This window comes from Scyliorhinus canicula, chromosome 20, assembly GCF_902713615.1.
Source record: "Scyliorhinus canicula chromosome 20, sScyCan1.1, whole genome shotgun sequence".
Classification (NCBI taxonomy): Eukaryota; Metazoa; Chordata; class Chondrichthyes; order Carcharhiniformes; family Scyliorhinidae; genus Scyliorhinus; species Scyliorhinus canicula.
In genome coordinates, this window is record NC_052165.1 from 68789909 (window position 1) to 68815074 (window position 25166).

The following is a 25166-nucleotide window of genomic DNA, read 5'->3' on the forward strand; positions in this document are numbered from 1 at the left end:
AGTTTTATCTCCACCATCCTCTCTTTGTCTGTTCCTTGTCTAAAGAAAAAAAATGATCAATCCCAAGATGATCTCGTACTGGTTTGATCCATCTTATTTCACTTGTGCAGTAAATGGCATCCCTGACTTACTGTTTCCATACCTCTTTACCATATTGTATACTTTTTTTAAGTGAAGTTCTCGTAGAGACAATTTCTTAGAGCAGTATATTCTGGTGCCAACCAGGAAGCAACGTATTTTATACATTGTAATACGCAAAAAGACAGGATTAATTAGTGACCTCATAGTAAAGGGACTTGCAGGTAACAGTGACCATAACATAATAGAATTTTACATCATGGTTTGAGGGTGAGAAGTGTTGGTCTAAAATCTGTGTCTTAAATATAAATAAGGCATTTGCAAGGGTATAAAGCCAGAATTGACTAAATTGAACTGGAAAAATTGGTTGAGAGGTAGGACAGTAGAGAAGCAGTAATAGACATTCAAGGAGATATTTCATCAGATACTTAGCAAATACTTTGAGAACAATTGACTGTATGTGAAAGATGCACTATCCATGGCTCACCAGGGAAGTTAGGGACAGTGTCAAATTGAAAGAAAGAAAAAATGATACCTGATAAAACTATTGTTGAACACCCAGAAACATATTACATTTATGAATGCCAATTAACAAAATAAAAACATTGGCCAGGATTCTCCCCTACCCGGCGGGGCAGGGGGTCCCGGCATGTTGGAGTGGCGTGAACCACTCCAGCGTCGGGCCGCCCCAAAGGTGCGGAATTCTCTGCACCTTTAGGGGCCAAACCCTCACATTGAGGGGCTAGGCCCGCACCGGAGTGGTTCCCACTCCCCCGGCTGGCGTGAATGGCTTTTGGTGCCATGCCAGCCGGGGCCGAAAGGGCTTCGCCGGCCGGCGTAAGTCTGCGCATGCGCCGGAGTGTCAGCGGCTGCTGATGTCATACCAGCGCATGCGCAGGAGAGGGGGTTTCTTCTGCCTCCGCCATGGTGAAGGCCATGGTGGGTGTGGAAGAAAAAGAGTGCCCCCACGGCACAGGCCCGCCCGCCGATCGTTGGGCCCCAATCGTGGGCCAGGCCACTGTGGGGATCAGATCACCCCATGCCCCCCCCAGGACCCCAGAGCCTGCCCGCACCACCAATCCTGCCAGTAAGGTAGGTGGTTTAAACCACGCCGGCGGGAGAGGGCTTTCAGCGGCGGGACTTCGGGCCAGAGAATCGCCACGGGGGGCCCACCGACCGGCGTGGCGCGATTCCCACCCCCGCTGAATCTCGGGGGGGGGGGGGGGGGGGGGGGGGGGGGGGCGGAGAATTCGGGACACGGCGGGGACAGGACTGACGCCGGCCCCGGGCGATTCTCTGACCCCCCGGGGGGTCGGATAATTCCAACCACAATTCAAAAAGGTTTTATGAATTACTGCAATTCTAAATCTCTTAAATATGACAATATGCCAAGATCAATGGTAGGTCACAAAATTGTACTGATTTTAGAAACCAACATAGATTGACTAAAATTAAGATATGCGACCCTGATCGGACTTGGAAGGGTAGATGCTGAGAGGATGTTTCCCTTGCAGGGGAGTCTAGAACTAGGTGATACAGTTTCAAAGGTATGGGTCTCCCATTTAAGACTGAGATGAGGAGATATCTTTTCTCTGAGGATTGGTTGTCTGCATCCACCTAGCGATCAGCGGAGGTTGGCTCACTAAATGTACTCAAGGCTGAGTTAGATTTTTAGTCGGCAAGGAAATTAAGAATCTGGTTGGCAGTCAGGAAAGTAAATTTGAGGCGATAATCTGGCCAACCGTAATCTTAAACAATGGGGGAGCAGGCTTGAAGGAGTGAATAGCCTACTTTTGTGTTCTTGCATGTTCTTGGGTGCCTGATTTTGAGGCGGAATAGCCAAAAGTTCCTCAGTTGTTTGCTTGGCCGTACTCCTTTTCACTTGCTAACATCCTCCTCGCCAAACAAGATGAAGTTTGTGTTGGTGTCTTGTTTGTAGAAGATGATGATCTGGATTCTCCATAACCCTAGGCTGAAATCATGATCCGTGATCAGGCGGAGAATGGATTCCACGTGTGGTCCCAGAGGTCGGGAAACCAGCGGGCCAGCTGCGGGCAATATCCAGCCCCGACACAATCATCGGGATCCATGCCTCTGGCCGGAGGAGGGGGGAGGGGGGCGGTGGTGTTTGCTAGGGCTGGGGGGACTGGTGGGGGTGGCCAGGGGTGGGCTGTGGGGTCGCGGTTGGCGGGTGAGGTGAGGTGAGGTTTCCAGCATGGCCGACGCCATGTTTCATGGCGCGACCGGTGCAGGTTGTCAGCCGTGCGCAGGCGCAGCCTTGGACCCGACCATTCTCTGGCTGCTTTTGGCACGATCCGTGGGAGTTTCACGTGGTGCCGGTGCTAGCCCCTCACTGGTCGCAGAATCGGTGAGGGGTTCACGCCGATTGTCCTGTCGTGAACCTCCCGTGGATTCTCCGCTCGCGCCGGCACTTAGCATCAGAAACGGAGATTCCAGACCGATGTATCCTGTCTCCTTGATACATTTGGGTCCTGATGACTTTACTTGCAATTTATGCTAAAATACTGCATTTAAGGGGCGGTACGGTGGCCTAGTGGTTAGCACTTCTGCCTCACGTAGCTGATGACCAGGGTTTGATTCCGGCCTTGGGTCACTGTCCGTGTGGAGATGTACATTCTCCCCGTGTCTGCGTGGGTCTCACCACCACAACCCAAAGATATGTAGGGTAGGTGGATTGGCCAAGCTCAATTGTCCCTTAATTGGAAAAAATATAAATTTAAGAAAAAATATTGCATTTATAAAATGACCCTCACCTGAGGAACACTTTCCAAAGCTCTTAACAAATCAGAGAGTGAAAGTTCAAAAGGGTGGATGAAGTGATTCCATGAGGTGGGTCAAAAGAAGACAAGTATTAGGGAGACAAATTCAATGACAACCAGAACAGAAGCAACAATTGCTTTGTGCAATTAACCAATAACTGTGGCTTCTAATGCAGGCAGCACATGGTAATTTCATGCTGCCCATTAATTAGCATGATTTTGATATGTAGCCACGATGAAATGCACTGTTGAAGTGACTGCTTCACTCAGGGGAGGCAAAATTTATGCTGGACCAAAACGTAATCTCTTAAGGGGAAGATACATTCTGGCTGGAGTAAGGGCTGAAAATGACTGGTGGAAAGAGAGTTTAATCAAAAAGAAGGGTGACTTCTGGCACAACAGAGAAGAAAGGGAACCCTGAGGTTTTCTGTTAAAGCATTGGAAGCCTTGGAACAAGAGGTGGGGCTGGATTCTCTGGCGGGATCCTTCCCTACGCCAGCAGCGCACCCACGCCCGCGGATTTCCCAACGGTGTGGGGGTACCCAAAATGGGAAACCCCATTGGCCGGCTGGTGGATCGAAGGATCTGTGCGTGCCGCACCAGAAAGCGGGTGTGGCAGGACGTAGAATTCCGCCTGTGATCTTTCATCAGGAGTCGAGAAAATACTAGAATCTATGACAAAAGATGTGAAAACAGGACAGAAAATAATGGTAGGATTGGACAGGGAAAACACAGTGTTCGGAAAACAAAAGCAATTTTAAGGGATTGATATGTGTACTGGTAAATATTAGAAATAAGGTATAATTTTTAGTGGATTCAATTTAATGTTTTTGTGCCAGGAAGGGTAAAACCTAAGGTTCGATTCATGCTGGACAGATACTCGTATATATGGAGGTTGGTTAAGATCCAGCTGTATTTCTATTATGCTTAGAAAGGGCTACAGCATGATGAATAAATGAACCAGCAGTGGTTATTTAGCAACTCGGACCTTGTATGGTAGAGAAGCTTTTAAGTTTTAATCTAGCTAATTTGATTGCAGTTGGTGATATATAGTGAGAGGGAGGTCGGCCCTTAAACTCTGCTAGAAGCAGTTGGCTTAGAAGGCGAGAGTGAGAATATCTCTCAGATTTCCTAGAAGAAAATCTATACCATGGAGTAATGGTTAAGAAAACATGTGCAGAGATCTGAAGAGTAGTTAAGGAAACTAGAGAAATAAAGGGAAATGTCCAGGAAGTCGGAGGTGAAGGGTCCTGGAACAGAGCACTGTTTAGTAAAGACAGACAGAGCTGAGAAGGTTGAGGTGCCAGAAAGATATCTGAAGTGATTTTCAGCTTGTGGAATGTAGGTTGAAATAACTATGGAAAGTGATGGCTAAAGTTTGTGTAAAAGCAGTTAAGACAAAGGAATCCTAAAAGGACGTGGTGTAAATCCTGGACTGGATTCAATGTTAAAATTGGAGCAGAAGCTTATGTTAAAATTTTCATTTGCAAAACCCGGACTGGATTTCAGAATGCAAACTGCAAAGGGAAAGCATAATTATGAGGAAAATCCCAGAATGGGACCCTGGCTCAAATGCGGGATTTTCTCAAATCAGCCAATGGCCCGACGCCAGTGTAAAAAAATGGTGGAAACCTCTCCGGCACCAGCCTAGCCCCTGGAAGTGTGGAGTATTCCGCAACTTCCGGTTGGCCCGACGCCGGAGTGCTTATCTGGAAACAACTGTTTGTGCAGAATCCATGACATCAGGACCAAATCTTTCTTGCATCTGCCCAACACTCCCTGTAGACTTGAGTAACATTATCCAGTTCTAGAAACCACCGAACACTTCCAGAATTAAAGCAGCGGCCTGTAGAAATTAAGCAACAACTAACCTGTAAGCTCTGTTAGTTTGTTCTTCCTGTTGCTCAGCCATGGGTTTAAGAGACGGCATGAGCTGGAGTGTTTGAGGTCCAAAGTGGCAGCACTGACGTTAAACCTGTGGGGTTAAACTCTGATTGACGCTACAACCTTCATACTTCTGGAAATTGTTCCTTACATGCGCATGAACTCCCTCACCAAAGTAATATCTCGAAGTGAGCGCATGTTGGAGAAAGTGGTACTTGTCACACTGAAAGTCAGGGCAGTACAAAGCTGACTTGTTGCCGCCTTTTTTTTTATATAGAATTTACAGTGCAGAAGGAGACCATTTGGCCCATCGAGTCTGCACCGGCTCTTGGAAAGAGCACCCTACCCAAGGTCAACACCTCCCCCTATCCCAATGACCCCACCCAACACTAAGGGCAATTTTTGGACACTAAGGGCAATTTATCATGGCCAATCCACCTAACCTGCACATCTTTGGACTGTGGGAGGAAACCGGAGCACCCGGAGGAAACCCACGCACACACGGGGAGGATGTGCAGACTCCGCACAGACAGTGACCCAAGCCAGAATCGAACCTGGGACCTTGGAGCTGTGAAGCCATTGTGCTATCCACAATGCTACCGTGCTGCCATGAAACTATTTTGACTTTGAAACCAGGCAGCAATTTTGGGAGATAGTTGTCCAAAATGTAGTGACTGAAAAAGCCCCCCCCCCCCCACTCCTACCCCCTACCTTTGAATTACAAGACAAGAAAACCTTCTTAACTTTATTTTTTTCTGTCTCTCCATTTCAGAACAAAACCCTCAAATGAAGAAAAGACTTGTGAAGATGCACAATGCTAGCAGTATCAGGGAGCACCTCGATATCTTACAGACTGCAATTAGACCGACTCACCCCCCCAGCCAAGGGCCCAAACCAGACAATGCGACCCAGCAGCATACAAGACAAAAACGCTTTTTGTCGTATCCAAGAATTGTCGAGGTCATGGTCACTGCTGACATCAAAATGGTGCAACATCATGGGAGGAATTTGCAGCACTACATCTTAACGCTTATGTCAATAGTAAGTAAGCATCAGCAAATGGTGGCACATGTTTACATAAATGTGAGCACCAATACCGGTGGAAACCCTAATTTGTACTCTTGTCAGCTTTCCAATTGTTTCCCTTCCCAGTGTCTGATGTACTGCGCTTGGTTGTAAAGTGAAGCAAGTAAAAGGCATCCGGTGGAAAAAAACACTAAAATTAGTCGAGCTCAAAATATAATGGAAACAATCAATGTGAAGAATTATTGTTTCAAGATTCAGAGCTCACCAAATTTAGTATTCAGTTTGAGTTTGCTTTATTCATTCATGGGATGTGGGTATCGCCGGATGGGCCAGCGTTTATTGCCCATCCCTACTTGCCCTGAACTGAGTGGCTTGCTAGGCCATTTCAGAAGCCATTTAAGAGTCAACCACATTGCCGTGGATCTGGAGTCAAGTAGAGGCCAGACCAGGTAAGGCCGGTAGATTGCTTTCCCCAAAGGACATCTGAGAACATAGTGAATCGGTACCAAAGCCAGGCATTATGTGATAAAATCACCTAGGAACCTCCACACTTGCATCATTAGAGCATGAGCAATGAATTGACAAATATACCAATCTTGATATATTCTAAATGCCCAACATTAGTTTTGCTCAAAGTTGAAGTCATTATTTATGGAAAGGTAGTAATAAAAAGAACTACTTATATTTCTATAGTATTTTTAATGTAATTAAAGTTTAAGGCACTTTCAGGAGCATTAAAAAACACTGAGCTACATAAAGAGATATCAGGTCAGGTGTCGAAAAGCCTGGTCAAAGTGGTAACTTTTAAGGAGTGTCTTAACAGAGGAATGTGAGGCGGTGAGATTGGAGGGAAGTTATTCCAGATCTTGGTGCCTCGAGGAAGCCATGGCCACCAATGGTGGGACAATTATAATTGGGAATGCACGAGAGGCCAGAATTAGGAGGAATGCAGCAGATATCTCAGAGGGGCTGTGAGACTGGAGGAGATTAGATTCATAGAACTTACAGTACAGAAGGAGGCAATTCGGCCCATCAAGTCTGCACCAACTCTTGGAAAGAGCACCCTACCCATGCCCACACCTCCACCCTATCCCCGTAACCCCACCCAACACTAAGGGCAATTTTGGACACTGAGGGCAATTTAGCATGGCCAATCCACCTAACCTGCACATCTTTGGACTGTGGGAGGAAACCGGAGCACCCGGAGAAAACCCACGCACACGCGGGGAGAACGTGCAGACTCCGCACAGACAGTGACCCAAGCCGGGAATCGAACCTGGGACTCTGGAGCTGTGAAGCAATTGTGCTAACCATTATGCTACCGTGCTGACCAATATTATGGAGATATGAAGGAGAGAAGCCATGGAGGGATTTGAAAATCAGGAAGAGAATTGTAAAGCATAACCGGAACTCTGCTTAGTATGAAAAGAGTCATAGCGCGCGATTCAGCGGCCTAAAGTTAAAGTCCACGAACAGGGGTGACTACCGGGGTGTTTCTCCGTGTCTGCAGTTACGAGAAGCATCCGGCTATCTAAAGGCACTTTGCCTTTTTTCTGGCCTTGGGGCGATCCACTCTGCAGGAAAGGCTGCTCGCAGATCAAAGCACCATTTTGTCTGGCAACCCTGATCATCAACCCCCCCCACCCCCCACCCCGTTTTGGGGAAACCTCGCTCACCCGCCCCCCCACAACCTTGGGGAGGCACCAGGGAATCCCCCTCACCACCACTACCGAGCAAATCTCCCGCGATCTTCACTCGTCGGTGCCAACTGGACACCAGGGTACCCTGACAGTGCCAGCCTGGCACTCATACAGTGCCCCTGTACCTTGGCATTGCCACCCAGGCACCTAGGGTAGCTTCCAACCCTAGAGTTGCATTATAACAAAGACTGTTTACTTCCAACTCGTAATATCATCTACTCCGTCCAGTCTTGCCTCAGCTTCAGCCATGACTTAGTTACATCTAGACTTGGCTATTCCAATGCTCTCCCGGCCAGTCTCCCATCTTCTACACTCTGTAAACTTAAACTCCAGGGGCGGGAATCTCCATCCTGACGCACCTATTTCTGGTGCGGCGCGCCCCTGCCTGCAACGGGATCCTCCGTCCGAGCAGCCAGCCAATGGGGTTTCCCATTTTGGGCACCCCCACTCCGTCGGGAAATCCGTGGCCGTGAGTGGGCTGCCGGCGAAACAGAGGATCCCGCCAACTGAGAATCCAGCCCCAAAACTCTGCTGCTCTATCCTAACTCATACTGAGTCACACACACCCATTTAGCCTCTGATAATTGCACAATGTTTAGCAGCATTCACAACTCCTCAAATACTGAAGCAGTCGCTATAAAGAAAAAAGAACAAAGAAAATTACAGCACAGGAACAGGCCCTTCGGCCCTCCCAGCCTGCGCCGATCCAGATCCTTTCTCTAAACCTGTCTCCTATTTTCCAAGGATCTACTTCCCTCTGTTCCTGCCTGTTCATATACCTGTCTAGATGCCTCTTAAATGATGCTATCGTGCCTGCCTCTACCACCTCCGCTGGCAAAGCGTTCCAGGCACCCACCACCCTCTGCGTAAAAACACTTCCCACGCATATCTCCCTTTAACTTTCCCACTCTCACCTTGAAATCGTGACCCCTTATAATTGACACCCCCACTCTTGGAAAAAGCTTGTTGCTATCCACCCTCTCCATACCTCTCATAATTTTGTAGACCTCGATCAGGTCCCCCCTCAACCTCCGTCTTTCTGACGAAAACAATCCTAATCTACTCAAACTTTCTTCATAGCTAGCACCCTCCATACCAGGAAATATCCTGGTGAACCTCCTCTGCACCCTCTCTAAAGCGTCCACATCCTTCTGGTAATGTGGCGACCAGAACTATCCACATACATCAAGATCTGGACAATTTTCAGGCTTGGGCTGATAAGTGGCAAGTAACATTCGTGCCACATAAGTGCTCGGCAATGACCATCTCCAACAAGAGAGAATCTAACCACCTCCCCTTGATATTCATTACCATTGCTGAGTCCCTCACTATCAACACCCTGGGAATTGCCATTCACAAGAACTTGAACTGGACCATGGCTGCAAGAGCAGGTCAGGGTTGGGAATAACACCTCCTGACTCCCCAAAGCCTGTTCACCATCTACACGGCACAAGTCAGGAATATGATATAGTACTCTCCACTTGCCTGGATAAGATCAGTTCCAACAACACACAAGCCCAGGACGAAGCAGTCCACCACATCTGGTGGTCTGTCCTGCCACTGGGAGAAGACATACTCAGGGTTGGTGAAGGTGGTGGCTGGGACATTGTCTGTCAGGTGTGTTTCTGTGAGTATGCCTGTGGGACAATTCTACCAAATTTGATCCAAGCAGTTAGTAATGAGGACTTTGCAGGATTGACAGGGTTAGTTTCTGTTACCTGCATGGTCTCTCTGGTTTCATCACTTTACAAGTTTGTAGTAGTTTGATACAATGCTAGGCCATTGCTGTCACATCAAGGCCAGACAGGGCAAGGCTTTCCTTCAACCAGATGTTTTTTTTACGATAGCTGACAATTTTCATGGTCACCATTACTAATGACTAGTTTTATTAATTGACTTTAAATTCCACCAGTTGCTGTGGTCGGATTTGAACCCATATCCCAGAGCCAGGACCTCTGAGTAACTAATCCATGACATTACCACCAGGCCACTGCCTCTCTTACATAAAGCAATAATAGTGGGGGCGGCCAAATCCTTGGTCAACGTAAGTTTTGGAGTCGCAAAGGAGGAGGGTGAGGTAGTGAAAGAGAGATATAGGAGGGCAGCACGGTGGCACAGTGGTTAGCATTGCTGCCTACGGCGCTGAGGACCCGGGTTCGAATCCCGGCCCTGGGTCACTGTCCGTGTGGAGTTTGCACATTCTCCCCGTGTCTGTGTGGGTTTCGCCCCCACAACCCAAAAGATGTGCAGATTAGGTGAATTGGCCACGCTAAATTGCCCCTTAATTGGAAAAAATAATTGGGTACTCTAAATTTATTTTTTAAAAAAAAGAAAAAATGAAAGAGAGATATAGGAAGGGAATTTCAAAGCTTAGGGTCTCGGTGGCCGAAAGCATGCTGGTAATTGTGGGGGCAGAGAAAACTGGGATGTACAACTGGCTAAAACTGGAGGAATGGGAGTGCTGCTTGACTGGAGAGATTACAGGAGCGGCAAAGCTATAGAGGGATTCGAAAAGAAAAATGAGATAATTAGTTCCCCAAGATCATTTTCAGTATAAACTGGTAGGAGGCCAAGATTATGGCTCATAGTGCTTCTTTGGCATTCAGTGTGACGTTTTAGAGAATAGTGATATCAGATGATGTTGCCAGCAGTAACTAGCAGTGCTAAGATTTATTTGTCCTTGTATTACGCAAAAGATCATTTTTGGTTGACCTATGTAGGAGAAGCCCCATGATAGTGTGACAAGGCCAGAGTTTATAGTCTGCTAATTGGTTTCTGTCAATGGAGTGACATGTCGTTTGCCGCCTCTGGGCAAAAAGTTGCTAAAACATTGTTTGAAAGAGCTTTAGTAGGTACTTTAAGATTTATGTTGCTGTTTTTAATGTGATATGTGCTGCATCGTGTGATACTGGATGAAAAATGATGATTTTGTTTGACTGACTTTTGACAGTGCTTCCCTGAATCCTCACACTGGGTGATCATTAACAGGTGTTTGTAGCTGAAGCCAGTTGATCAATCTGCATGAGTAATTAGAGAGACAGGGAGAGTTGCTGTGAGGGGGGTTCGGCAATTGGCTTGTGAGGAGTTTGGGGGCAGGGAGTTGGTAATGGATGGTCAGTCTGGGGCAGAGTGGTGACAGATCTGGTGGGGTGAAATGGGAATTTAAAAAAATATATAAATTTAAAGTACCCAATTCTTTTCCAATTAAGGGACAATATAGCATGGCCAATCCATCCACCCTGCACATCTTTTTGGGTTGTTGGGGCTGAGACCCACACAGATACAGGGAGAATGTGCAAATTCCACACGGACAGTGACCCGGGGCAAGGATAGAACCCGGGTTATTGGCGCCGTGAGGCAGCAGTGCTAACCACTGCACCATTGTGCCACCCTGTGAAACGGGAATGTTAATTGGATTGTCGAAAGGAGGGAGTATCAGATGGGAGATGAGCTCCTGGGGCGGGAGTAGTGGGAGGGGAGGGTGTGGACTTTTGTGGTAGAGTGACAGGTTGACAGCTGAGTGGGAGGGGCTTCTCTGTTGAGCTTCCAGTCGGATGTGGTAATAAAGGATAGGCTCTCAGTGCTGCTGGACGTGTTTGTGGGGAGACTGTTGATTGGTTTATTGTTTGGGGGTGGGGGGGGGGGGAAGGGAGGTGACCGATAGGCTGATGAAGGAGCTGCGCTCCGAAAGCTAGTGATTCAAAACAAACCTGTTGGACTTTAACCTGGTGTTGCAAGACTTCTCACTGTGCTCACCCCAGTCCAACGGCGGCACCTCCACATCAAGGCTGTTTTGAGGCAGGGGAGTTGACGGATAGGTTGACAGGCGGGCTGATGGTAGGCAGGTTATCAAGGGAAGGTTGGGGTATCGGGATGGAGTGACGAGTGCACAATCTGCGGAGGGAGGGTGGGTGGGGGAGGGGGGTGGTGAAGGATGGTGTGTCAGGGGCGAGGGGTTGGAGTGAAGGATGGCTGGCCTCCTATGTTGATTGGGGTGCCAGGCAGCGGTGGTGTCAGTGTTGGTCGGTTTGTCAGTGATGGGGAGGGGCAGTAGAGTATAGCTGTCGAGAATAGTATTGGTAAGGAGCTGGTTTAGCTCAGTTATTGGACAGTTGGCTCATGATGCAGAGTCGAGGTCAATAGCATTCAGATTGAATGGAGTTCAATTCCTGTGCTGGCTGAGGCTATCATGAAGGCCTTGTCTCCTCAACATTCCTCCTCACCTGAGGTGCGGTGACCCTTGGGTTAAAATCATTACCAGTCAGCTCTCTCTCAAAAGGGTTAGTCCTTGGGGACTATGATGACTTTCAGTAGGGGTCTGGTTTGCAAACCATGTAGATTCCTTTCCCCTACCTCTTCTTAACTCAGGAACAATGAATGTGTGTCACCCACACCAATGCCTATACTGAAATCTGGTAACTCACCATACAATGGGAACTTGAGACTGTCACACAGACGGGCACCCACACGCTTACACATGCATTAGAGTTTCTAAAAATTCAATGCATTTTGTATTTTGCATTGGTTCTGTGAATATCGGCATTGTCTTTGGATTGATACATCAATCTGCAACTCTGTCTGTCTCGCAGGGTAGAAACATTTGTACTTATTTAGCAGTTTTCATGACCACTTGTTGTTTCAAAGCACTTTACAGCTGAAAGCACTTTCTGAGGGGCAGGCACTGTTATAAATGGAACAGAAAATTTGCATTCAGCAAACTCCCAAAAGCGGAAATGTGATAATGACCAGATAATGTGCTTTTTGTGATGTTGATGAAAGGATAAATATTGGCCTGGACACAGGATGATTTCTCTCTGAAATAGTGCAGCCACCCGAGCAGGTAGATAGGGGTCTTGGTTTAACGTCTCATCTGAAAGACTGCACCTCGGCCAGTGCAGCACTCCCTCAGTACTAGAATTTTGTGCTTAAGTCATGGGACTTGAACCTGGGACCTTGTCATTCAGAGGTGGGCGTGGTGCAAATCAAGCCATTCAAAGAAGATTAGGGTTGTCTGGAGTCCTGGCTACACTCTAATCCTGACATCATTTGCTGTTTGTGGTGTCATGCTGGTGACAAATTAGCTGCCATGTGTGCTTAACGCAAGTTTTTTCTGTGAGACTTTGAGGCAATTTGTGGTCCCTGGGACAGACTGTCCCTGAAGTAGTTCCAGTGAATTCTCAATAACCTTTAGCATAATCTTGCACTTTTGGCACCTGGTTAAACCATCATGCTTACAAAGCATGGTTTGAAGGTTCACATTACTCGACATCAGCAAGCAGGGAATTTTGCCTTTATGGGCTGGGATTGGTATCTTTGCTGACTAATATTACCTCCTCTTGACACAGGGAATTTAACCATCACCTCCCAAAGATAAATGAGCTTTTTGAAAAGTACATTTTTCTGGTATTGTTAAAGGGGATTGTTGCGAGGAATCAGGTATGTTTTGTCATGTGCTTCAATTGCTTTGCTGGTCTTTTTAATAATGAACATGTCAGCAATTCCAACAACCCTTTTTTTGATCTCAACAGTACTCTTTTTCAGTTGAAGTGTTTTTTATGCCAGTTATGGTGATTGGAATGTTACTCCTTAAACCCTATTTTATCATCCTATCATCAGAGCACTGTTGGCAGCAACGCTGGCAAATAAATCACGCAGTAGGGGTTTCACTCTCTCTGCCTGAGTGAGAGAGCCCCGAGCACAAAGCTACGGATGTCCTATTGGTGGAATGGGCGAGTTTTCTGATTATGGGCTGACATCGGCACGGTAGCACAGTTGTTAGCACTGTTGCTTCACAGCTCCAGGGTCCCAGGTTCGATTCCCGGCTTGGGTCACTGTCTGTGCGGAGTCTTTACGTTCTCCCCGTGTCTGCGTCGGTTTCCTCCCGGTGCTCCGGTTTCCTCCCACAGTCCAAAGATGTGCAGGTTAGGTGGATTGACCATGCTAAATCGCCCTTAGTGTCCAAAAAGGTTAGATGGGGTTATGGGGATAGGGTGGAGGTGTGGGCTTAGATAGGGTGAACTTCCCATGGGCCTGTGCAGACTTGATGGGCTGAATGGCCTCCTTCTGTACTGTAAGTTCTGTGATGTATGATCACAGGGAGGCTTTCTGTGTGCTTGATTGGCCAGTACCAACCCCTCCCAATATCAGAAAATATCCCGGTTGGTCAAACCTGAAATGACAGCTCGAGGATACATGACATTGCTGTAAAGTCACATTTGTGACAACCAATCAGCTGCAAACGTACATATTTTCAATATGTGAAATTCGCGGAGTTCACCCAGCATTATAAATTGACTAAATGTTGTCACTGATGTGCAATGCAGCAGCGTCCGTCATTGTGCTTTATTACTTTATAAAATAAATCACTTGTCGATTTGTTGCCGATTATGTGGCCCTGTTCTGTTTCCCTCCTCCACCATCGCTCTTTCCCAAAGAATGCTTACGTTTTTAATTAGTTTGTCTTGAGCTCTGCACTCAGCACGTTACTCAACCTCTGCATCGAGATAAATTATACATGATTTGTTGAAAAGCCAGTTCTAATTGGAAAACGCTCGTGTTGAATTACTAACATTTTTGTTATTATAATGGCAGGTGCATAGCAACGTGTTAACCCATCAAACACTGACATCATTCCCAGTTTTGAAAACTGAACCTTTTTTTGCCAAAAACAGCAAAATATTTCGACATCCGGAGTAGTTTGTTGAATCACTGAATCGCTGTTTTTGAGCCAGTTTAATTTTAATTTTAGAAGCTTTGGAAATCAAAGAAATGTGTCATTTGCAACATTTTCTGAACGAAGGAGAGATTCCCAAGGGGTCTGGGGATAGAGCGGGTGAAATCTGCTCTCACTTGGTCAGGGAAGGAGCATCCAGGAACATAACAATTTACAATGGCTCTGCCCAATGTTGGCTTCCCTTTTTCCAAGCAGACTTCACATGGTGAGAGGGGCGAAAGTTAAACAAATAGGATAACCTTGACATTTGTCAAGATTGAACAGTGCCCCCAAAGACTCTTTGTAGACAACATGGGCTTACCATAGACACAATAATGCTGTTTTGTGGTTTGAAATTCATTTATAGTCAAGGAGCGCTCAGCTACACTTGCACTAAACCATGCACAAGAGTCAGTGGAGTGTTTAACATTACTGACGAGAGTGGGTTCTTTTTCATTTTCGTTAATGCGACGTGTGCATCGCTAGTCCAGCATTTGTTGCCCATCCCTAACTTCCCTTGAGACCACTGCCTTGAACCACTGCAGTTCCTTAGTTGCAGGGGTACCCACAGTGCTGTAAGGGAGGGAGTTCCAGGATTTTGAACCAGTGACAGTGAAGGAATGACGATCTATTTCCAGGTCAGGATGGTGATTGACTTGGAGGAGAATTTGTAGGTGGTGATGTAACATCTGACCTTGTCCTTCTAGATGGTAGAGGTCGTGGGTTTGGACGTTGTTGTCTAAGGAAGCTTGATGAGTTGCTGCAGTACATCTTGTCGGTGGTACACACGGCTGCTATTGTGTATCGGTGGTGGAAAGAGTGAATGTTCGTGGATTGGGTGTCCATTAAGCGGGCAGCTTTGTCCAGGATGGTGTCGAGCTTTTGTTGTTTGTCCAGGCAAGGGGGGAGTATTCCATCGCACTCCTGTCTTGTGCCTTTTAGATGTTGGAAAGGCTTTGGAGAGTCAGGAGGTGAGTTATTGGCCACAGGATTTGTCGCCTTTGACCTGCTCTTATCGCCACAGTATTTATATAGCTATTTTAGTTCAGTTTCTGGTCAATGGTAACTCCCAGATGCTTGATAGTGGGGGATTCAGTGATGGTAATGACATTGAATGTCAAGGGACGATGATTAGATTCTATCTTGTTGGAGATGGTTATCGCCTGGCCGCATTACAGCCTTGGTTCAAACATGGACAAGAACCCAATGACACGAATGTTACTTGCTATATCAGTCCAAGCCTGGATATTACATAGAACATACAGTGCAGAAGGAGGCCATTCGGCCCATCCAGTCTGCACCGACCCACTTAAGGCCTCACTTCCACCGTATCCCCCAACCCAATAACCCCTCCTAACCTTTTTGGACACTACGGCCAATTTAGCATGGCCAATCCACCTAACCTGCACGTCTTTGGACTGTGGGAGAAAACTGGAGCACCCGGAGGAAACCCATGCAGACTCCACGCAGACAGTGACCCAGCGGGGAATCGAACCTGGGACCCTGCCGCTGTGAAGCCACAGTGCTAACCACTATGCTACTGTGGTGCCCTGGATATTGTCCAGGTCTTGCTGCATATTGGACTGCTTCAGCATCTGAGGAGTCATGAATGATGCTCAATGTTGTGCAATCATCAGCGAATATCTCCACATTTGACCTTACGATGGATGGAAGATCAGTGAAGAACCGGCTGAAGATGGTTGGACTGAGGACTTGAGGAACTCCTACAGTGATGTCCTGGATTGACCTCCAACAATCACAATCATCTTTCCTTGTGCTGGGTATGGCTCCAACCAGTGGGGAGTTTCCCCCTTGATTTGCAATGACTCAAATTGTGCTAGGGATCCTTGATGCCATACTCGATCAAATGTTCCCTGGATGTCAAATGCAGTCACTCTCACCTCACCTCTGGAGTTGAGTTCTTGTCCATGTTTGAACCAAGGCTGTAATGCGGTCAGGAGCTGAGTGACTCTGACGGAACTGGAACCCAGACTAAGTTCCAGTCAGCAGGTTATTGCTTAGCAAGTGCCGCTTGAAATCACTGCTGATGTTCCCTTTCACCACTTGACTGATGATCAAGAGCAGACTGACAGGGCGGTAATTGGCTGGGCTGGAAAAGTCCTGTTTTTTTTTGTGTCCTGGACAATTTTGTGAACGCAGCAATTTTCCATATTGCTGGGTAGATGTCAGTGTTACATGTTAACAGTGCAATTTCTGTCTATCTTGGCATGTTCACTGGTTTAATAGATGTTTAAACATTTTCACTCTGGCTTTTTCCTGCAGGCAATTGTTCATAGGGTGTAGAAAGTAGTCTGCATCTATCAGTAAGGCAGTGACCGCCTCAACCAAGAGGTGTGAGCATGCAATAGATGGGGACACTGTAGCACAGTGGTTATCACAATTGCTTCCCAGCTCCAGGGTCCCAGGTTTGATTCACGGCTTGGGTCACTGTCTGTGCGGAGTCTGCACGTTCTCCCCGTGTCTGCGTGGGTTTCCTCCGGGTGCTCCCGTTTCCTCCCACAGTCCAAAGATATGCAGGTTAGGTGGATTGGCCATGCTAAATTGTCCTTAGGTTAGTTGGGTTACTGGGTTACGGGAATAGGGTGGAGGTGTAGGCTTAATGAGGGGCTCTTTCCAAGAGCTAGTGCAGACTCGATGGGCCGAGTGGCCTCCTTCTGCTCTGTAAATTCTATGTTGGCTCTTGGATCTCACCTGTGTATTTGGAGAGCTATTGGCCCAATGATTTTACTTCCAAAGATAGGTCTCAACTAATTTAGGATCACTTCCGCTCACAGGCAGCAGTTCCAGGGTAAATTCTGGGAGGTGGGTTGAAGGTGGGAGATAACTTGAGAATTAATTTTGTCAAGGGATGTCTCACCAGGCCTTCGGCCCCTCATTAGGCTTTTAAAATGACCAGCTGCCTAAGTGGGTATGGTTTGTAGTTACTTTAAACCCAAGAATTAGGCATAATGCATATTTCTCTCCTGCCTTGTGAATCAGGATGCTGGACCAGGTCATCAGCAGATAAAAGGCAGGTGAAAAGATTAGAGTGAGACATGTCTCACAGACATTGGAGTTCTTTAAGTGCTTTTAAGGCCACCATGTACAGAGAGAAAGGTTGTACATTGTACAGGTTTCATTTGCCTCTGACATCCATTGGAACAGGCTAATGGGTTTTGATGGAACATGGTGGCCATGAAGGTTGAAAGGTTGGGTGGGGAGGAATGATAAGGATCTCTGCCTAAGAGTCACATGTATTACGACAGATTTGGAAAACCAACATGATATCTGTGGACGATGTTGGGTCCCTGAGATTATCTCTGGAGTTTTCTAACTTTACAAAAAAAAAACAATGAGTGTGCTGGAGGCTGATTGTGCATCCAGCTGTGAAACAGAAATTTGTCAACCTGATCTTTCAACATTACCATTGCCGAGAAAAGAGTTGGAAATGGTTCTGATGGTGCTGAGGGAGTGCAGCACTGTCAGAGGTGCCGTCATTTGGATGAGACATTAAACCAAGGCCCCATCTGCCCCCTCAGGTGGATATGAAAGATCCCATGGCACAATTCTGAAGGCTGAGGCTGGGAAACCTTGGGGAATGGTTTTCTCTTGGATCCTGCTGTTACATTTCTAGTGATCTGCATATCTGAATGTATATAAGGAGTTAATGTTTAGAAGTAATAGCTAAATAATCACTAGATGGCAGTAAGAGAGACGGGTGTAAAAGACAGACAAGCCGAGTTCTCGCCTCTTTGTGGATGTAGTGACTAGTAACCAGAGGTAGAAAGAGATAGCTCAGAGTGTAGGTGTTGTTAATCATAGTTAGGGGACGGGATTCTCTCAGCACATGCCGGGTCGGAGAATCGCCGGTCCGGGCGCGAATCGCGCGACGCTGCCCCGACGCTGGTCCGCTGATTCTCCAGTGAGTGGAGAATCAGCACCATTAGCGCTGGCGCGGGCAGCGTGGCGCCGGTCGGGGGCCGCTCTACGCGGCCTCCTCCACCCGGGATGGGCCGAGTAGCCCAAACAATCCCGAGTCCCACCTGCGCCATTCACATCTGGTCTTACCCGGCGGGACTTCGGTATCCATCCTGTCTGGGGCGGCCTGTTGGGGGGGTCTCCACCGTGGCCTGGCCCGCGATCAGGGCCTACCGATCGGCGGGCTGGTCTCTTGTGGTGGGGGCCTCTTTTGCTCCGTGTCGACCCCTGTAGCCCTGCGCCATATTGCATCGGGGCCGGCGCGGAGGAGACTACCACGCATGCGCACATTAGCGCCGGTCGCAACGCGCATGTGCAGACCCGCGGCGCCCATTTGACTCCGGTATCAGCGGCTGGAGCGGCGTGGATCACTCCAGTGCCATGCTGGCCTCCTGCGGGGCAGAGGAACTCTCCAGTTTTTACGACGGCGTCAACACTGCCTTCAGATGGGAGAATATCACCCAGTATATATTTAATCTTGTTTATTTAATCTCTAGTATAGTTGTTGAAGAGAGAACAAACTCAGTTTATTTGTTTATGTTACTCAATAAATAATTTGCTTTAACTAAAAGAGTTCGAGTGTCCAAAGATGTGCAGGTTAGGTGGATTGGACATGATAAATTGCCCTTAGTGTCCAAAATTTCCCTTAGTGTTGGGTGGGGTTACTGGGTTATGGGGATACGGTGGAGGTGTTGACCTTGGGTAGGGTGCTCTTTCCAAGAGCCGGTGCAGACTCGATGGGCCGAATGGCCTCCTTCTGCACTGTAAATTCTATGATAATCTATGATAATGAACATTGAATACAGGATCATCTTGGTAAGAAGGTAATATAAAAACATTTGTCAGGAGATGGATTATTTTTTCATCTCATTCAATATTTAGCTGAGTTTTCTACTTCGTTCCTTTTGGCCAGACCCTGTTAACAGCACAGACCACTGCAAAGTGTAAAGACCCCATCACATGGTGCACTTACGTACTTAGCCAGGTCCTGCATGTTTGATTGCTTGGTTTTCCGTTAGATAGCTGCAGTTGTTGGCAAAACAAAAATCTTTTGTTGATGCATGACTGAAATCAGGCAGTCACATCTTGAAAGAGGATGGTTTGTATTCCATCTGACTCGGGGGGGGGGGGGGGGGGGGGGGGGCACTTTTTGAGTGGTGGGATATAATCCATTTGGGGAAAACAAAGACTACTATTGGCTCATTAATTCAGGTATTTAAGGGAGCAATTTGGGCCGGTGAAACTTGTTTGCCAATTGCCTGAAGGTTATTGCACTCTGGAGTTAACTTTGACCTTCAGGTAAAGAAATGTCTACATGAGCAAGCTTCATGGGGTCAAAGTTTGGTGACGGACCCAGCACCAATTGATGTCTCTCCAACACTGGTGGTTTGTGTCTGCGGGAATGCAGAGCTTACTTACTGCTCAGCAAACAACCTTTCTAAAATAACTTGTTCTCCACAGATTAGATATTGAAATGTGCTTCTGATTATTTACTTCATTGTCCTCCTTTGAATTTGACAGCAGGTTTTTTTCCTCTGGTTCCAGTTTACCACTGGCGGTTGGGCAATTTGGTCGCAGGTAATGAATAACTGCGATTTTTGTTTAGAGAAAAGTAGGATACTGGTTAGCCAACGCTGCATTACTTCCCACAATTACTATTGTAATAATCATCATTACTTTCAAAATCATAAGGGTTCATGAGGAAAATTCCTTTTTGAAGTTCCAATGACCTGTGGTAAAATCCAGTAATTATAGGCCCTACCTTTTGTGCATGCTTTTATGTCCTCTAACTATAGGGATATACTGAGGTAGCTTTAGTGTTGTTTTCAGATAGTCGAAAATCAGTCTTTTGCCATATGGAGTTATTTATTCCCTGGCGCAAAGTAACAGAGAATTGGTTTTTCCCCTTGGTTGCAGTGTAATTGTAAGTGCACGTTTCTGAATGGATTTAGAAATTTACTGTATATTCTGAGCAACGCAATTCTTCCTCCATATTGGTGGACCACAGGCAGTACCTGAAATAGGGCTTACATTTTTGCCCTTCTTTAAATATGCTTTCTGGAGCAAGCAATCCTATTCTGTGCGTCTTCTGGAATCCCAGTACCTTTGGGTTACTAGAAAAATATGGACAACTGGTATGTGAGTCAGACTGCACCTGCGAACATGCTGTTCCAGGAGCTAAACATCCAGGTAACAAGTTATGGATTTTGCACTTGGGGCCATAGCAATGTGCAGGATATAGTCATGTGCGAAATGGACTGAGGACACAGAGGAACTCAATTGCAAATCACAAAGGCATATTCACTCTCTGAGGAAGTGGAGGAGCAAGCCACTAATGAAGTGACAGTGAAGGTATCGAATGGAGGAAAGAGAGTGTGGTGATATGATTTGCATAGCTGTCTGCCATTGGGGCAGAACACCGGCTTACCATTGGCCCTGGTCGGTCATGTGCCCCTCGACCGATTGGTTGAGACCAGTCATGTGACAGCTCTCTGATTGGTCGAGAGGCTGCGTTAACCACGCCTCCTTACTGAGGTATAAATAGTCGAAACGCCCGGCAGTCGTCCATTTTATTGTAGACAACCGCAGGGCTAAGTTCTAGCTTATTAAAGCCTAACTTTTGTAAAGCAACTCGTCTCTCATGCTATTGATGGCTCATCAGAGAGGAGTATAAATGAAAGCTCCGGGGCTGGATTCTCCGCAGCCCCGTGCCAAAATCGCGTTTGGCATGGGGGTGGAATCCAATTTCATGCTGAAATCGGGCTGGCGGTTCTCCAGGACCTGAGAATCGGCATGATCGCGGAGTACGCCGCATAGCTAGAGGCCCGTTAACTAAGGCCAACCCAGCGATCCTCCGCTCCCGACCGGCCGAGTCCCCGACGGTGTGGAGCTAACCTGCTATTGCCGGTCGCGATGGTGGTGTGGTGGCTGCGGATTGGCACCTACATCCTAGTGTTTTCTCCAACCCTGACCTCCACCTGCATCCCCTTCAGGAAAATAAATCTTCCCCTAAATTACTAACAATTGACCTTTCAACTCTCAACTAGTCAGCCTTTGGTTGTCCATTTTCCCCACAATATTTCTGTACTTGTCAGTCTGCTTAACTATTCCCTGACACCCATCCATGATGCTTTTGTCCCAACACAACCCATGCGTAACCTGGCCTTACCCCACACCTTCACTCTCTAAAGTCTAAGCCCTCCAACAGGTTTAGATCTGGTTGGACCTTGGGTGGCACGGTGGCGCAGTGATTAGCACTGCTGCCTCACGGCGCTGAGGACCTGGTTCGATCCCAGCCCCAGGTCACTGTCCATGTGGAGTTTGCACATTCTCCCATATCTGCATGGGTTTCACCCCAGAACCCAAAGATGTGCAGGTTAGGTAGATTGGTCACGCTAAATTGACGCTTAATTTGAAAAAAACTTTGTTTAAAAAAAAATCTAGCTGGACCATATTCAGTTCTATTCATTCTCTTCCCCTCTACCAAAGCCACCCACTATTCTTGGATCACCTTGGAGAGCTAACAGTACCTGAGTAACTAGCAAATGTTTCTCCCTTCCACCTTCAGCATAAGGAGCGAATGGATTTCTTTATGAACAAGCCAGAGCCAATGGCCTAGATTTTCGCAGAGCCAGAGAAACTGACTCTGAGTTCAAACAGGCAAGCTCTGAGGAATTATCGTACAGCAGTTCAAGTAGACACTGTTGTAAGGAAACATATGCAGTGCTCTCCTTCATTGGCAGAGCTGATGCCAGGGGCTGGTTTAGCTTACTAGGCTAAATCGCTGGCTTTTAAAGCAGACCAAGCAGGCCAGCAGCACAGTTCGATTCCCGTACCAGCCTCCCCGGACAGGCGCCGGAATGTGGCGACTAGGGGCTTTTCACAGTAACTTCATTGAAGCCTATTCGTGACAATAAAGCGATTTTCATTTTCATTTTCAGGTATAAAAGTAAGGATTTGAGGTTGGAATTGAATAAAACACTGGTGAGCACAACTGGAGTATTATGTGCAATTCTGATCATCACATTACAAGAACGACGTAATTGCTTTGGAGAGAGTGCAGAAGAGGTTTACAAGAATGTTGCCAGGGCTAGAAAAGTATAGCTACTGGGAGAAATTAGATATAGGTTGGGGTTATTTTCCTTGGAACAAAGAAGGTTGACGGATGACTTAATTGAGGTGTACACAATTATGAGGGGAAGTGATAGAGTGGACTGGATAAAATTCTCCCTTGGTGGAGAATTCTAGAACCCGGGGACATAGATTGAAGATAAATGGCAGAAGGTGTAGAGGGAACACGAGGAAGAACGTTTCTACGCAGAGGGTAGTGGGAGTCTGGAATTCGCTGCCCGAATTAGTGAAGGAGGCAGAGACCCTAGACTCTGAATCTGCAGCTTAATTGATGTAAGCTGCAGGGCTATGGAGCGGGTGCAGGAAGGTGGATTAGAAAGGGCACCTGGGTGTCCTCAGGCTGGCATTGATAAGATGGGCCAAATGGCCTCCTTCTGTGCTGTAACTTTTCGATGGCTTCTCGGAGCAGGAGTAGGCCATTCAGCTCCTTGAGCCCATTCCGTCATTCAATCCGATCATGGCTGATTCCGATTGTAGCCTCAATTTCACTTTCCTGTTTGTCCCCTTTATTCCCTTGCTGATCGCAGATTTATTTAAGTCAGCTTTTGAACATAATCAATGACTCAACGTACACTCCTCTCTGGGGAGCAGTATTGCAGACTAATGGCCCTCGCAGAGAAAAAAATTCTCATGACCTCATTCTAAAATGGGAGATCCCTAATTTTAAACTGTGTCCTCTGGCTCCAGTTATTGCTTCTTAAGTAAGGCGACAAAACGGTACACAGTTTTCCAGATGTGATTTCAACAATACCCTGTAACAAAACTTCCAACTTCTATATTTGGTTCCTCTTGCAATAAACACCAACATTCAATTTGCCTTCCCTTGCTGCACTTGCATACGAACATTTTTTGATTCATGTACCAGGACACCCAGATCCCTCTGTGCCACTGAGGTCTGCGGTTTCTCTAAATTAAATAGTATACGTTTTTTCTATTCTTCCTGCCTAATGGAAAAGTTCGCATTTCCCCACATTATACTAAATCTGACAAATGTTTTCCTGCTCACTGGATCTATCTATCTCATTTTTACCTACTCTTGACAATTCACCTTCCTACCTATCTTTGTGTCATCAGCAGATTTAGCTACCATTCCTACATTCAAGTATTGATGAAGATTGTAAATAGTTGAGGCCCCAGTACTGAGCCCTGTGACACTCCACGAGGAACAGCTTGCCAACCCGGAAAAGGCACACTTATCCCTATTCTCTGTATCCCGTTAGCTAACCAATCCTCTATCCATGCTAAAACGTTATCCCCCGACACCATGAGCCCTTATTCTGTCAAGAAGCCTTTGATGTGGCACCTTGTTGAATGCCTTTTGGAAATCTAAGTGCACCACATCTACAGCTTCCCCAATCTAAGTTGCTTGCTACTTCCTCAGACAACTCTAATAAATTTGTCAAATATGATTTTCTTTTCACAAAGCCACATTGACTCCCCATGACTTCTCGGATACTGAAGTAGTCCATATCAATATGCCTCAAAATCTGGACAATATCCAGACTTGGGCTGACAAGTGGCAAGTAACATTTGTGCCACACAAGTGCCAGGCAATGACCATGTCCAGCAAGAGAGAATCTTGCCATCCCCCATGACATTCCATCACTGAATTCTTACACTTTAAACTTCCTGGGGGTTACCAATGATCAGAATCCAAACTGGACCAGGCATCTTAATACTGTGCCTGCAAGAGCAGGTCAGAGGCTGGGAATACTGTCGAGAGTAACTCACCTCCTGACTTCCAAAAGGCTGACCACCATCTACAAGGCACAAGTCAGGAGCGTGATGGAATACTTTCCACTTGCCTGGATGAGTGCAGCTCCAACAACACTCAAGAAGGTTGACACCATCCAGGACAAAGCAGCCCACTTGAGTGGCCCCCATCCACCATCTTAAAAGTTCATTCCCTCCAACACTGACACACAGTGGCAGCATTTCTTACCATCTACAAGATGCACTGCAGCAATAAATGCTGACTTACCAGCAACGCCCATATCCTGCAAATTAATTTTTAAAAATAAAGTTTTTTTTAACGGCGTCCCGATCTCCGAGGCTCCCCAAGCGATCCCCACCTTCGTCCCACCTCTGCCTGAACACAATATGGGAGGGTCCTCAGCCGCCCGTACCTCCCCCAACACCCACGTGGGCCACCCCCGGCCTGATTGTACGCGTTCACAAAATGCTAGCTTGGCACCATGGCAGTGCCAACCTGGCACACTGGCAGTGTTCATGCCATCTTGTCACTGCCGGCGTATCTAGGTGGCACCAGAAAAGCCAGGGCACCACCCTGCCCAATGGGCATGCAGCTGGAACTCTCCAATCTCTTGGGATACCCTCCACAAATGCCGTTCCGTCTGGTCCCCATTTGTGGGCACCAGGGTTAAACGGCGCTCGCCAGAGGTCTCTGAGACGAATGGGTGAATCCCAAAGTCTCTGTTACCTCGGGAATCTGCTGATTGGAGTAAGGCTTTTGGGGGCCATCTACTGGGAACTAACGGCTGGACTCTCTGATTCTGAGGCTGTCAGCATGCCGGAGTGGGAACAGTGGCATTTTACGACCGAAAATTTGGTGCAAAATAGCCACAGATCCTCCGCTTGGCTGGGGCCTAGCAGCCGAGGTGCGTAGAGCACTCGGCTGTAGGAGCCGATACGGCCCGGAGAATTGCCGGGTCCGTCACCTGGCCTGCAAAATAGTGCCCCCCCCCTTTCGGCTGGCTCGCGTGCACAGGACCACACCCCAACAGTGCCGCCAGCCCCTGAAAAAGTACCCCCTGCCCACAGATTGGACCTTCCATGACTGTGGCGGCGCTGAACTGAGTCTGTAGCCGCCACACCAAGTTCCCGATGGATGACAGTACATGTGACCGACGGTAACGG

At 47.2% G+C, this 25166-nt stretch overlaps 1 protein-coding gene across 1 annotated transcript in view; it reads left to right on the top strand.

Moving 5' to 3' along the window:
- Positions 1-25166, top strand: part of LOC119954733 (A disintegrin and metalloproteinase with thrombospondin motifs 20-like) — a 469933-nt gene that overhangs the window by 122640 nt on the left and 322127 nt on the right. Inside the window, exon 4 of the mRNA XM_038780255.1 lies at positions 5515-5783. Within this exon, the coding sequence (XP_038636183.1) occupies positions 5515-5783 (269 nt within the window). The remainder of the gene's footprint in view (positions 1-5514; positions 5784-25166) is intronic.